Raw genomic sequence first — 15,025 nt, 5'->3', positions numbered from 1 at the left:
TTTTTACTCTATCCTCTCAAAATAAGAGTATCTATCAAAGTAGACTTTATACACATATTTTTTGAAAGGAAAACCAATTGAAATATATTCTTCTTCAATTTAGAATTTTTAGTCTATACTCTCAAAACAAAAGTATTAATCTTAGTTTAGTATATTCCTCTTTAAATAAGAATATCAGCTTTGTGTAAAAAAGTTTTTTTTATCGATTAGGAGAAAGAAAACATTTTTTTTTTTAATAAATTAATTCTTATTTAAGAAATAAAAATTATTATAGTTAATTTGAAAAAAGAATTTGTTTTTCAAATTCCTCTCAAATAGAGAGGAAAATTATTTTAATTTAGACTAGGGAAAATTAATTTTCATAGCCATAAATTGTCGATTCTAGAGAAACTGGTAAATTTTTGAATAAAATAAATATCCTCTTAAATGAAGAATATTTATCACGCTTCTACTACTAATATCCTCTCAAAATAAGAGGAAAATAGTATATAAGTTTAAATATTAGTAATACTTGCGTTTAATATATTGAAAAATTGTAAAGAATTTGATAAAACAAATATTTCCTCTTAAATTAAGAATATTTTATTAATGCAATAATTACAATCCTCTTAAAATAAGAGGAAAATAGTATATAAGTTTGAATATAGCAATACAGTTGTTTATAAATAAGATAACTGTAGAGTATTTTATAACATTAATTTTCCTTTTAAATGTAGAATATTTTTTCTGCATCATATAATTACTATCCTCTTAAAATAAGATGAAAATACTTAAATAATCTAATACTCTTGTTTAAAATTATAAAATAGTTTAAAATTATAGTTATATACTCTTGTCTAAAAAATAAAATTGTAAACAATTTTAAAAAAACAAATTTTCCTCTTAAATAAAGAATATTTTTTCTTATTTCACTGTTTACAATCCTCTCAATATAAGAGTAATATTCTATGAGAAGAATAGTAATACTCCCGTTGAAAATAATTTTTTTTTTTAAACAATTATATAAAGTAAAAATTCCTCTTAAATGAAGAATATTCTTCTTGGTACTATTATTGTTATCCTCTTAAAATAAGAAGAAAATAAAATTGAATTTTAATACTTTTGTGTTTAAAATATAAAATAATTAATTATATACAGTTTTATAATCTTATTTAAAAATATAAAATTGTTTACAATATTAAAAGTTATATTTTCCTCTCAAATGAAGAATATATCTCAAAAAAGAAGAAGGAAAAATGTATCTTTTATATTTAAAGATGATTATTCTTCCTTTGAGTGTAGGATAGAAAAGTGACATTATCAGAAAAAACAAATTCCTCTCAATATGAGAATAATTTTTTATTGAAAAAGAGAAAAAAAATTTCCTCTCAATATGAGAATAATTTTTTTTTTCTTGAAAAAGAGGAGAAAAGTAGTTTTTTTTATTGAAAAAAATTTATTCTACCATTAATAATTAATAATAATTCCGTCAGAATTCTATCGGAGTTCCAAAGAATTTCCGATGGGATTCCGACGGAATTTCCCCAAAAGTGCCCCCTGGAGGTTCTATCAGAATTCCGCCGGAACTTCCAACGTAATTCTGTCGAAATTCCATAGGAGTTCCAAAGAATTTCCGATGGGATTCCGCCGAAGTTCCGACAGAATTCTGTCGGGATTCCGACGGAATTAGGAACCTAAAATTTTTGAAAAAAATTAATCGGTATTCCGTCGGAATCTCATCGGAAATTCTTTGGAACTCCGACGGAGTTCCGACGGAATTAGGACTCTACAAATTTTGAACAAAATTAATCAGTATTCCGTCGGAATCTCATCGGAAATTCTTTGGAACTCCGATGGAATTCCGACGGAACTTCCAACGTAATTCCGTCGAAATTCCATCGGAGTTCTAAATAATTTCCGATGGGATTCGGACGGAATTCTGATTAATTATTTTTCTCAACATTTTCAGAGTCCTAATTTCGTCGGAATTCCGTCGGAATCTCATCGGAAATTCTTTACAACTCCGATGGAATTCCGACGGAATTAGTTGGAAGTTCCGGCGGAATTCTGATAGAACCTCCGGGGGGGGGGGTGACACTTTCCGGGGAATCTTTCCAAATGGGTAGAATTAGGTACTATTAAAAATATAATTTTCCTCTCAATTTGAGAATAATTTTCTTTTTTCTTATTCTTTTCGCATAAAATATCACATATATATATGTATATATATAGAGGTAATTTCTTTGCAATGAAAATTATACATAGTCGAACTGAGTTAAGAAAGTCAAATGGAAAAAAGAAGGGGGTGGGGGGGAAGGGGGCAATTCCCCTTGAAGCTTTAGCCTCGACATTGTCGGTATCCTTTTATGTATATATAGATAGATAGGCAATATAGTATTATGGGGGGGTTGGACAAACCGTTGCGCGGATATCTAGATCGATTGGGGTCGATTGATTTTCATGATGCACTGGTCATAAAGAAGTGCATTGTAAAGATGAGGGCAGGGATGACCCCTTTCACTCTTAACCATTACCGTTCATAAGGCACACTATGTGTATATAAAGAGCCTCGCCTCTTACAAAGAACCACAAACGTATCCAATCATCGTCATCTTGCATCTTATAAAGTTTTCTTCTATTTCTTATTTTAATTTTTTTTTTCATTATTATTCGTTTTTTTTATAATTAAAAAAAAAAAATTTTTTTGCAACAACAGTGTTTAAAAAATTAAATTATGTACACCCTTAAGGTAAGAATTTTAATTCCCCAGAAATTTAAAGAAAAAAAAAAAAAAAAAAAAAAAATTGTAAGTGCTCTTTTTTGACTGCAGTTATAGTTTTCGTGAAGGACTTTTGCAACCCATTCCCCCCCCCCCCCGGCCCCCATTAGAAATATTCATCAAAATTAAAAAAAAAAAACTTTTGTTATCGTCACGCGAAAAGTGCAAATTCAATGAAGAAGAAATGTGTTTTTTTTTTTTTTTAAGGATTGTTCCAAGTTTTTTTAAGGGGGAAGGGGGGTTTGTGTAAAAAATTTTTTTTTTGTTGCTATAGAAATTTTTTAATTTTGTTATTTTTGAAATTTATTTTAAAGGTGGTTTTTTTTTGCAAGGACATTTTTTTCCACCTCTAGTATATTGAAAAAAAAATAATCTCAATCTAAGAATATAAAGTTGGCTCTTAAGAAAATGAAAAAAAAGATTCTCAATTTAAGAATAAAAAGTTGGCTCTTGAGAAAAATGAAGAGAATATTCTAAATTTTAGAATATAATCTTGTCTTTTAAGAAAATAATCTCTAATTACATTCTTAAATTAGTCTTCTTTTTAAAAAAATAAGTTTTATTTTTTTTTTTTTGAATATTATTCTCATTTAGAGAAGAAATCTTTTTCTATCGATTTTTTTTATTTGTAATTTCGGACAAATTGAAAATTTGGCGTCTCAAAAAAATCCCAGAATTAAAAATTTATAGGAATAAAAAAAAATTCGGACAAATTTGAAATTTGGTGAAAATTGAATTTGTTATTTAAAAATTTAAATGAAAAATAAAATTCGATTGAATTGGGACACTGTAAAATTAATAAAAGTAAACAACTAACAAGTAAGAAATATTCAAAAGCAAATAGTCAGCCTCTAATTCAAAGTGGACTTAAGTGTTGTTGTTGTTTTTTTTTATGTTTTTTTGTTATTCATCATTAATATAAAACAAACCTTGTTTTCTTAAAAATCACTTCACTTTTTTTTCAATTCTCATTCATGTGTCCATATAGTGGTTTCTGAAACAAAAAAGAAGAAAATATTAGAATCTGAGAAATAATTATAATTATAAGTAATTTAATTTTTTTTTTAAAGTATTTGATTAGAATAAATTTTGTTGTAAACGAATTGTCGTTTTATATCAAAATGATTTTTCGAATAAAAACGATCATGAACATAACCTATATTTTTTTTAATCGCAACCACCACAAATTAAGCAAAAAATTTTTTTATTATTATATTTATATTATTATATATATATATATATATATATATATTTCCTCTCAATATGAGAATAATTTTTTTTTCTTGAAAAAGAGGGAAAAAAATAGATTTTCGATTGAAATAGAATTATTCTGCCATTCAGCCTAGGCTACCCAGTTGGAAAGATTCCCCGAAAAGTTGCCCCTGGAGGTTCTATCAGAATTCCGCCGGAACTTCCAACGTAATTCCGTTGAAATTCCATCGGAGTTCCAAGGAATTTCCGATGGGATTCCGACGGAGTTCCGACGGAATTCTGACGGAATTAGGATTCTAAATTTTTGAAAAAAAATTAATCGGAATTCCGTCGGAATCTCATCGGAAATTCTTTGGAACTCTGATGGAATTTCGACGGAAATACGTTGGAAATTCAAAGTGAACCTAAGTGTTGTTTTTTTTAAATGTTTTTTTGTTATTCATCATTAATATAAAACAAACCTTGTTTTTTTTAAAAAACCACTTCACTTTTTCTTCAAATTCTCTTTTGTGTGTCCATAATATAGTCGTTTCTGAAACAAAAAAGAAGAAAATATTAGAATCTGGGAAATAATTATAATTATAAGTAATTAAATTTTTTTTTTTTAAAGTATTTGATTAGAATAAATTTTTTTGTGAACGAATTGTCGTTTTATATCAAAATGTTTTTTCGAATAAAAACGATCATGAACATAACCTATATTTTTTTTATCACAACCACCACAAATTAAGCCAAAAAATTTTGTATTATTATATTTATATTATATATATATATATATATTATATAGGGTCAGTTGGGGTAAATGGAGACGCAACATTTTTAAATATGGTCCTTTTGTGGTGGTTATTATATGAATTATTTTTTTTTTTGCTCTCCTAATGTGGTGGCAAGATTACACTGAAAATGTGTGTAAATAATATACTGCTTAACGCTTGGAGACAAGTTAACATAACATTTGCGGTGTCGACATAAGATTTCTATGTTTGCTGTTTATTTCAATTGAGTCAAGATTTCCCATCTTCCAAGCAATTATTATATATATATATATATATATATATATATATATATATATACATTTTTTTGCATTTTTATAATTTTTTATTTATATTATTATTACTATTATTATTTATTACCTACTTGGAAAGATTCCCCGAAAAGTACCCCCTGGAGGTTCTATCAGAATTCCGCCGGAACTTCTAACGTAATTCCGTCGGAATTCCATTGGAGTTCCAAAGAATTTCCGATGGGATTCCGACGGAGTTCCGACGGAATTAGGACTCTACAAATTTTGAAAAAAATTAATCGGAATTCCGTCGGAAAATCTTTGGAACTCCGATGGAATTCCGACGGAATTATGTTTGAAGTTCCGGCGGAATTCTGATAGAACCTCCAGAGTGCACTTTCCAGGGAATCTTTCCAAGTGGGTATTTTATTTTTAAAATTAATTTGTTCCATACAAAAAAAAATTAATTTTTAAATTCGCAATTTTTTTTTATTAATTTTAAATTTTTTTTAGCGTTTTCAGGGGCGTAGGGACAAATTTTGTCGAGGGGGACAAAACTTTGATTATAATTTCTTAAAAATTGAAAGTGTGGAAGTAACTGCCCTCGGTTTTTTTTTTTTTCAATTTTTTTGCTTTTTTTAAATTATCTCTCTTCTTTATTTGAATTGAGGTTTTAAAAAGAAGGTTAACTTACTTACATATTATTAATAATAATTGTTATAGTAATAATAATAGTAATAATAATAGTAATAATAATAAAAAAAAATTAATATTCCTTGAGCGTGAATGATCTATGCAGAAATGAATGAACTCGCGCACGAAAGGAATATAATAGTTCCGACAATTTATATTATAAGAATGTTGTAATGCACCCACATAAATGCATCATTCATTTACCAGATAAAAGTAGAATATTATATATTTATTATAAATATTATTGAATTATGTTAATTAATCAATTAATTAAATATTATTATTATTATTTTTTTTCGTTTTGTTGAAATTTGTTTTTTTTTTTTGCAAACAGTTTAATAAGGAAGTGAAATAATAGAATTAATTGCTGGGTTATATGTGTGTATATATATATATATATATGAACTTTGGTAAAGTGTGAAACTCTGACATAAGTTTTTCAGCATGAAACTAATAATTAAAGGATATGATTTATTGGAAATGATTCTCAGTTATTAGGAGACATTGAGAGATGTTGAAGGTTTTTTTTTTTAATTCTCTTTTTTTTTAAAAATAGATAAACACATATACAAGGTTTTTTTTTCAACTTTTCTTTATACTTTTTTTTTTTTTTCTATAATATAACAAAATTTTATCTCTTGTCAAAAAATATCTCGAAAAAAAATTTTTTTTTTCTTTTTTAAAATAAATAAATTTAACTAATTATTATTAATTAACAAATTTAATTAATAAAGAAATTTAACTAATAAACAAATTTTAGTTCACCCAGAAAAAAAAGATATTTACCTGAAATAGCGAAAGATTTAACTGAAATAAGTACATAAAACTTTTGCTATTGTATAGTGAAACGTTTCGTTGTTCCAGGTAAATATTTTTTTTTTTTTTTTTTTGTATAATTAACAAAAGGAACTAATAAAAAAATTTGACAAATTAACAAATTTAATTAATTAACAATTTTGAGTAATTAACAAATAGAATTTTTTTTTATAGCTTTTTATTTAATTTTTATTTTAATTAAAAAAAAAAAAATTTCTGTTAATTTTATAAATTGAGATAAATGTCATATGTTGAGTTTAACATTCTTTAGAATCTTTAAAGGATATTATATAGACGAGAATGTTTTAAAAGGGCGAGAGAAGATAATGCTTGGAAAACTTTAGCTCGACTTACGTCAGTCGAAATGACATTTTGAAGTGCAAATGTAATTTCTTTAAAGAAAGTTCAATTTTCAGACTATTCATTAAAGAAAATTACGTATTAGTATAATTTATATAAATATATATATATATATCTCTGTTATTTAAATTTTACACTCTCTCATCGTCTACATAATAATTTTATGTTACACATTATTAAAAATTTTTTTTCATATTTTATTATTTTTATTTTATTTATTTAGCTATTTATTATTATTTTCATTATTATTATTATTATTATTATTATTATTATTTTCATTATTATTATTATTATTATTATTATTATTATTATTATTATTATTATTATTATTATTATTATTATTATTATTTTCAATATAAATTTTATGAAATAAAAACTGGCGTTGAGTATAATAGCCCCTGAATGGTGAGTAGAATAGCCCCGGTTTAGTTTTAAAATCAGTAATTATTATTATTATTTTCAATATAAATTTTATAGAAATTGGCGCTAAGTATAATAGCCCCTGAAGAGTGAGTAAAATAGCCCCGGTTTAGTTTTTAAAATCAGTAATTATTATTCTTATTATTCTTATTATTATTATTTGCAATATAAATTTTATTAATTAAAAACTGTCGCTGAGTATAATAGCCCCCTGAAGGGTGAGTAAAATAGCCCCGGTTTAGTTTTCAAAACAGTAATTATTATTTTCAATATAAATTTTATAAAATAAAAATTGGCGCTGAATATAATAGCCCCTGAAGGTTGAATAGAATAGCCCCGGTTTAGTTTTCAAAACAGTAATTATTATTTTCAATATAAATTTTATAAAATAAAAATTGGCGCTGAATATAATAGCCCCTGAAGGTTGAATAGAATAGCCCCGGTTTAGTTTTAAAATGAGTAATTATTATTATTATTATTATTTTTAATATAAATTTTATGAAATAAAAACTGGCACTGAGTATAATAGCCCCTGAAGGTTGAGTAGAATAGCCCCGGTTTAGTTTTAAAATCAGTAATTATTATTATTATAATTATAATTATAAATATAAATAGGTATAATAGTAAAAATAATATTAATAATAATAATAATAATAAAAAAAAATAATTATTATTATTAGGTAATTATTAATAATTTGTTATCATACTTATTTTTTTGCAATAACATTATTTATCAAGTTTATTGAATTTCCATATAATTTAAATTATAATTTTCTAATTAAATTCTTATTAAATTGTTTATATAATTGATTTCAAAATCTAATATCAAAATGTTAACTTTAAGAAGGATAAATTTATATATTTTTTTTAAATTCAACATTATTTACTATATAGTATAATGACGAGAAGAGTATAAATTTTTTTTTTTTTTTTTTTTATAAAAAATAAATAGAAAATTATACTAGTAATTAATTTTAGTTTTTTTTTTACAGAGAGACTGTCAATAATTAATAATTAATTTATTAATAATTATAATTTACTTTATTTCGAATTAATTAATTAATTAAATAGTTATTATTATTAAAACAAATATTATTTATTTCATTCTTATAATATAATTATAATTATAATATAATAATAATAATAATAATAATAATAATAATAATAATAATAATAATAATAATAATAATAATAATAATAATAATAATAATAATAATAATAATAATAATAATAATTACAGAAAAAAAATTTTTATTGACACATTTTTCAATAAATATTGACTAACACTCACGGATTCTGAAGAAATTATATATATATATATATATGTGATCAATATAGCAAACTCATTATAAAAAACTGAAAATGTTTTGTATCAACAATTCGCGACACGCCCTAAAAATCATATAGAAAATTACGATAAGTGTGGAAAATTTTAGAAATTGCTCACTTGTAATATAGGAGGATGCTATCTATTATAATACGATTCTACATATATATTTGCAATTTACAATAATAAGATGCGGAGAGATTATGAAAGATGCTTTGTTTAATATAACATAAGGTCGAATTCCAGGATGAATGTTGGATTACAATTTTTTTTTTTCATTCAAAAAAAAAATGTATACATTTTTTATTTTTATGTATTTACTATTTTATTTATTATTTTATTTATTATTTTATTTACAATTTTATTTACTATTTTATTTACTATTTTATTTACTATTTTATTTACTATTTTATTTACTATTTTATTTACTATTTTATTTACTATTTTATTTACTATTTTATTTACTATTTCATTTACTATTTACTATTGATTTCTTTTTATTGCTATTATATGGAATTATAAAAAAAATATACAAGAAAAAATAAATTTTTTAAAAAAATAGACTACTACGATTTAAAATCTTGCTTTTTGTGAGAAGGTGGAGTTTGAAATTTTTTCATTCAAATTTTTTTAATTTCCTTTTGTCTTGATCCAGTTAACTTTAATTTTTTTCAATTTACTCTCCATTTTTTTAAAAGTGAAATTAAACCATTGCTTTCTGTGAGTAGGAAGAGTTTAAATTTATTTTAAAGATTTTTTTATCTCTGAAATCTTTGGAAATAATTGTAAACGCTAAAATTAAAAAAAAATGCTAGGAATTAAAATTATCCTTTCTGAGAAGAGGTAAAGTTTTAGGGTTTTTTTTTCAAACTTCTCCTACTCATAGAAAGTAGCTCATTTGTAGCTCACTGTCAATTTTAATTTATTTATTTTTTCAATTTAGACAACAATTTTTTTTTTGTATTTCAAGGCTAAAAATTAAAAACACTGCTTTCTGTGAGAAGGAGGAGTTTAAATTTATTTTTTATCTTTATAATCTTTTGAATTAAAAAAAAATTAAATATCAAAATACAAAAAAAGTAAATATCAAAACCCAAAAAAAAAATTATTATAGAATACTACTAATTTGAATTTTTCTTTCTGTGTGAAGGAGAAGTTTTAAAAAACAAACTCCACCTTCTCGCAGAAAGTTAAATTTAAATTCCTTGTAATAAAAAATTTTTTTGGTGTTTTAACATTTAATTTTTTGATTCAAAAGATTGTAAATATAAAAAAAATAAAACACTTCCTTCTCACAGAAAGCACAGTTTTTAATTAAATATTAAAAATTTCTTAATCTGGATCAATAAAAATGAAAAAAAAAAATTTTTTTTAAATCAAAAAACGTGTCGATAGATTTTTATTGATATAAAAAGGATTGAGAAATTGTGACATATAAAAGTATAAATTGTAACCAAATCACTATAAGAAGCTAATAGTCATTAGTGAGTTTGAAGCACGAGTTTACAAGTTACAAGCACATTTATCACTTTCACTCAATGGAAATGGAAAATAAGTGAAGCATTACACACATTATAATATCAAACACAGTGAGAGTTTGACTTACACTTATACTGACATTTACCAATTTACATATACATATATACATATCTTTCAATCTATTTCAACTATCATTTAATCGAGAGCAAATAAATAGAAATAATTTCACGAAAAAAATTTTTTTTTTAATTATTTTTTTATTAATTTAAATAATTTTTTAGGAATTTAGTTTTTTTCTATCTTAATTCTATAAATTATTAATTTTAAATAATAATAATTTTTTTTTCAATTATTTTTGTAATAGAAAAAAATTCCTCTCAAATTGAGAGGATACCTTTTTTATTTAAAGAAAACGTTCCTCTCATAATTAGAGGATTTTTTTATTTTAAGAGGACATTCCTCTCATAATGAGAGGATTTTTTATTTTAAGAGGACGTTCCTCTCATAATGAGAGGATTTTTTTATTTAAAGAGGACGTTCCTCTCAAAATAAGGGGATATATTTTTATTTAAAGAAAACGTTCCTCTTAAAATGAGAGGATATATATTTTTTTTGAAAGACAAAATTCCTTTCAATATTAGAGGATACTGTTTATCGAAAAAGAACGTTCCTTTTAAAATGAAAGGATATATATTTTTTTTGAAAGACAAAATTCCTTTCAATATTAGAGGATACTGTTTATCGAAAAAAAACGTTCCTTTTAAAATCAGAGGATACTGTTAATTGAAAGAAAACGTTCCTCTCAGAATAAGAGGAAACTTTTTATTTTTATTTAAAGACGTTCCTTTCAAAATGAAAGGATTTATTTTTATGGAAAGAAACCGTTACTCTCAAAAAATGAGAAAATACTTTTTTATTTAATATAATAGGGTTCCTCTTAAAACGAGAGGAAATATATATATATTTTTTTTGAAAGACAACATTCCTTTTAATATTAGAGGATAATGTTTATCGAAAGAAAACTTTCCTCTCAATATGAGAGGATACTGTTAATTTGCAAGTAAACATTCCTCTCAGAGTAAGAGGAAACTTTTTTTAATTTAAAAAAGTTCCTCTCAAAATAAAAGGATATATTTTCATGGAAAGAAAATGTTGCTCTTAAAAAATATTTTTTTATTTAAAAAAATACATTCTTTCAAAATGAGAGGATACTCTTTAATTAAAAAAAAGATATTCCTCTCTAAATGAAAGGATATATTTTTGTATGGAAATAAAACCTTTCTCTTATAATGAGAAATTTTTCATATTTAAAAAAGACGTTCTTCTTAAAATAAGAGGATATTTTTTTTTTATTGAAATAAAACGTTCCTCCCAAAATGAGAGGAATTTGCTAAAGGAAAAAAATTATTATTTTTTAGTTATATAAAAAAAATAAATATTTAGTAACTTCATTAATTTTTTTTTTTTTGGTATAATTATTCCAATGTAAGAAGGTATAAATTATAAATAATTTTTTTTTTTAATTACAGGCCTTTGTGGTCGCACTGTGTGCGACCGGAATTTTAAGTGCACCTCAGAGACCTCAAAGTGGATCTGAAAAAGATGCAGTCATCACCTCACAGCAACTTGAGGTTAATCACGATGGATCTTACGTTAATAAGTAAGAAATTGTTTTTAATTTTAATTTTTTTTTTTTAGGGGTAGGGGAGTTTATTTATAATTTTTCCAAAATCACCAAAATTAAAATTAATTAATTATTTTTTAAAATTAATTAATTAAATAATAATTAACTAATTATCTAATAATTAATTCAATAATAATTAATTAATTATCTAATAATTAATTGAATAATTTAAATAAATAATAATCATATAATTAGTTATTAAAAAATAATTAGTAATAAATAATTTTTATTTAAAAAAAATTTTTAATTACAAAAAAAACTCACTATTTTTGTTCCTTGCAGTTTTGAAACGAGCAATGGTATCAGCCATCAGGAATCGGGACAAACAAAGCAAGTTGATCAGGAAACTCCAGTCGTTGCTCAAGGTTCAAATTCTTATACATCACCGGAAGGTGAAAGAGTGAGCATAACATTTGTCGCCGATGAAAATGGTTATCAAGTTCAAGGCTCTCATGTACCAACGCCACCTCCAATTCCACCAGAAATTCAAAAAGCTCTCGCTTGGATTCTTGCTCATCCTGAAGAGAATGAATTGGGAAATGGAAATCCACCACCTAGAAGAGGTAAATAAAATTAATTTTTTGGAAAAAAAAACAAAATTATTTTTATTTCAAAAAACTATTTCCAAAAAATTTAGAATGTTTTTTTTTTTAATTTTATTCCTTTATTTAATTTTTCATTTATTTTTATTTATTTATTATATTTACATATTTTTAATTATTGTTAATTTATATTAATTTATTTATTATTTAATTATTACTTACTATTTTATTCACTAATTATTTATTTTTATTTATTTTCATTTATTTATTATTTATTTCTTACTTTTTTATTTACTATTTATTTATTTATGATTTACATTTTTTATTTACCATTTATTTATTTTAATTCATTTAATATTTAATTTTTATTTATTAATTACTATTTTATTCACTATTTATTTTTTACTTTTTTATTTAGAATTTATTTTTATTTATTACTTCCTTTTTCTATTTAGAACTTATTTATTTTTATTGACATATTATTTTTGTATTTATTATTTCCTTTCTTTATTTACAATTTATTTAGTATTATTTATTTATTTTTTACTTTTTTTATTTAGAATTTATTTATTATTATTTTTTTATTTATTATTTACTTTCTTTATTTACTTTTATTTATTTATTATTTATTGATTACTATTTTATTTACTATTTTTTTATTATTTAATTTTATTTATTTATTTATTTTATTTGCTATTTATTTTTTATTCATTATTTATTAGTAATTTTTTTGTTTTTTTTTTAAATTTTTTATTTATTATTTATTTATTATTTATTTATTATTCATCAATTGTTGCAATTATCACTATATGCAAATACTACTAATTTCAACTAACATTGTATTCTCTAAGAAACGGAAATTATAATCGTTAATTTTGAAAAAATCCCCTAGCGCTGGGAATCGAACCCTCGACCCTAACGCCCGCAAGTCGATACGCTAACCACCAAACCACGAACGCACAGTCTTTTTTTTCCCTTATATCTTTCTTATACTTACACTATTCTATTCTACATAAATAAATTTTTTAAAAAAATTTTTCCACTTTTATATTTTTTATCTTTTAATTTCAAATTAATTTTACGAAAAAAAATAAACTAATTAAAAATAAATATTTTTTTACAGGTTGATCATCATTATCTCTAAACGCCAAACACACACATTCGAAGAATCCAGCATCCTAATGGACAAAATAGACCCCAGCTTTTTTTTCCATCTTTATCTCATAATAAGAATTAATTATATTGTGGTATATTAATATTAAATATATATACAATTAAAAACTATGCAATATTATATAATAAAAAAAATGCAATATAGCAATTTATTTAAAAAAAAATAATAAAAAGCGATTCGTTTAACAAATCGTATATCGAATTTTGTACAAAAAACAAAAAAAAATGTTAATCTAGACAATAAAATATTTTTTTGTTTGTTACAAAAATTTTTTTTTTGTAACAATAAGCGACAATTTGCTTATATTATTATTATTATTAATATTTTAATAATTATTATTACTACTATTATAATAATTATTATACAATCATTTATATTGCCATCGTTTTTTTTTTGCTCGTAATGTCTGCTTTAATTTTTCCAGCAGTTCAAAAATCGAGTTAATTTTTTTTTTTTTTTATTTTTATTGATATTTTCCCATTGTGCAAGCAAATAATCGCAAAAAAAGTCAATGAATGTGTAACTCTTGTGATTTTTATATGTAAATAAAGATTTTTCTCAATAGTGATAAACTATTTTGTCAACTGTATATATAAGTGCATTTAATTTTTCGATATATTTTACAATTTTATTTATTTTTTTAAAATTATTCTTATTTTTTGTCAACGAAATTCTTTTATATTTAATTATTTTAACAATTATATATTCTGTTCTTGATTTTTTTTACGTGTTTTTATATTTTTTGTTTATATTTTTTTTATTAATAAAAATTTAATAATTTTAATCATCAAATAAATAATAATACAATAAATAAAATAAATTTTTATTTTTTTAAATATTTATAAATATAAATCGAATTAGGTAAAAAATGAATATTTATTAATATTTACACATTATTATGTTTAATAAATAATAATTAATTAATAATAATAATAATTATTAATAAATAGATAAAATTAATGAAAAAATAATCATTACAAAATTTGCAATAATTTTTGAAGTTTAAATTAGTAATTAGTTATGCACACCTAAATCAATTAATATTACTAATAGTAAATCATTCTAAACTTTTATTTAATTTCCATCCTACCTTTTTTTATATATTATGATTATTAATTTATAATTTATATACAAGAAAATTATTCGCGTACATAATCAAAAAAAAATTTATTTTATTTATATATCATTTATCTATTCTTTATATTATAATTTAAAACCAAATACTTAATTTTAACCTCTACATTTATAGGTTAGGTTAACGAATTTTCTAAATCGTTTGTCTGAAACTGACAAATTGTAAAAGTCATTCCAAAATGACAAATAGCATTGAATTTTTTTTAATTATAATTATAGTAAAACGCTTTTTAAAACATTGAATGAAAAATTTTTATACCACCAGAGCCAAGAAAAATTTTGCTTGAAGAAAATAATTTAATGAAATTTTTAAAACTAATTATAATAACAAAAATAGGATGTATATAGTCAGGTCGAACGCGACAAATGAAGTGACAGACTGAATGTCATTTTGTTTTGTTTATATGAAACATAATAATTGAA

General features: G+C 22.6%; 1 protein-coding gene across 1 annotated transcript; it reads left to right on the top strand.

Moving 5' to 3' along the window:
* The first annotated feature begins 2,559 nt into the window (after positions 1–2,559).
* On the top strand, positions 2,560–13,657 carry LOC127290126 (endocuticle structural glycoprotein SgAbd-3-like). Its single transcript, XM_051318514.1, has 4 exons — positions 2,560–2,728; positions 11,598–11,728; positions 12,035–12,315; positions 13,418–13,657. The coding sequence occupies exons 1-4, from the start codon at positions 2,714–2,716 to the stop codon at positions 13,420–13,422; spliced, it is 432 nt and encodes a 143-aa protein (XP_051174471.1). The 5' UTR covers positions 2,560–2,713; the 3' UTR covers positions 13,423–13,657.
* The last annotated feature ends 1,368 nt before the right edge of the window (positions 13,658–15,025 follow it).

This window comes from Leptopilina boulardi, unplaced genomic scaffold, assembly GCF_019393585.1.
Source record: "Leptopilina boulardi isolate dan_hultmark-lab unplaced genomic scaffold, ZJU_Lbou_2.1 LbouV2_55, whole genome shotgun sequence".
In the NCBI taxonomy this organism is placed as follows: domain Eukaryota; kingdom Metazoa; phylum Arthropoda; class Insecta; order Hymenoptera; family Figitidae; genus Leptopilina; species Leptopilina boulardi.
Note: the sequence above shows the minus strand (reverse complement) of the source record. Positions and strands in the feature narration are given on the sequence as shown.

Excerpts from the sequence above, each read along its gene's own strand:
- LOC127290126 (XM_051318514.1), top strand. Across the intron at positions 11,729-12,034 it reads GATGGATCTTACGTTAATAA|TTTTGAAACGAGCAATGGTA; the intron begins GTAAGAAATTGT and ends TGTTCCTTGCAG.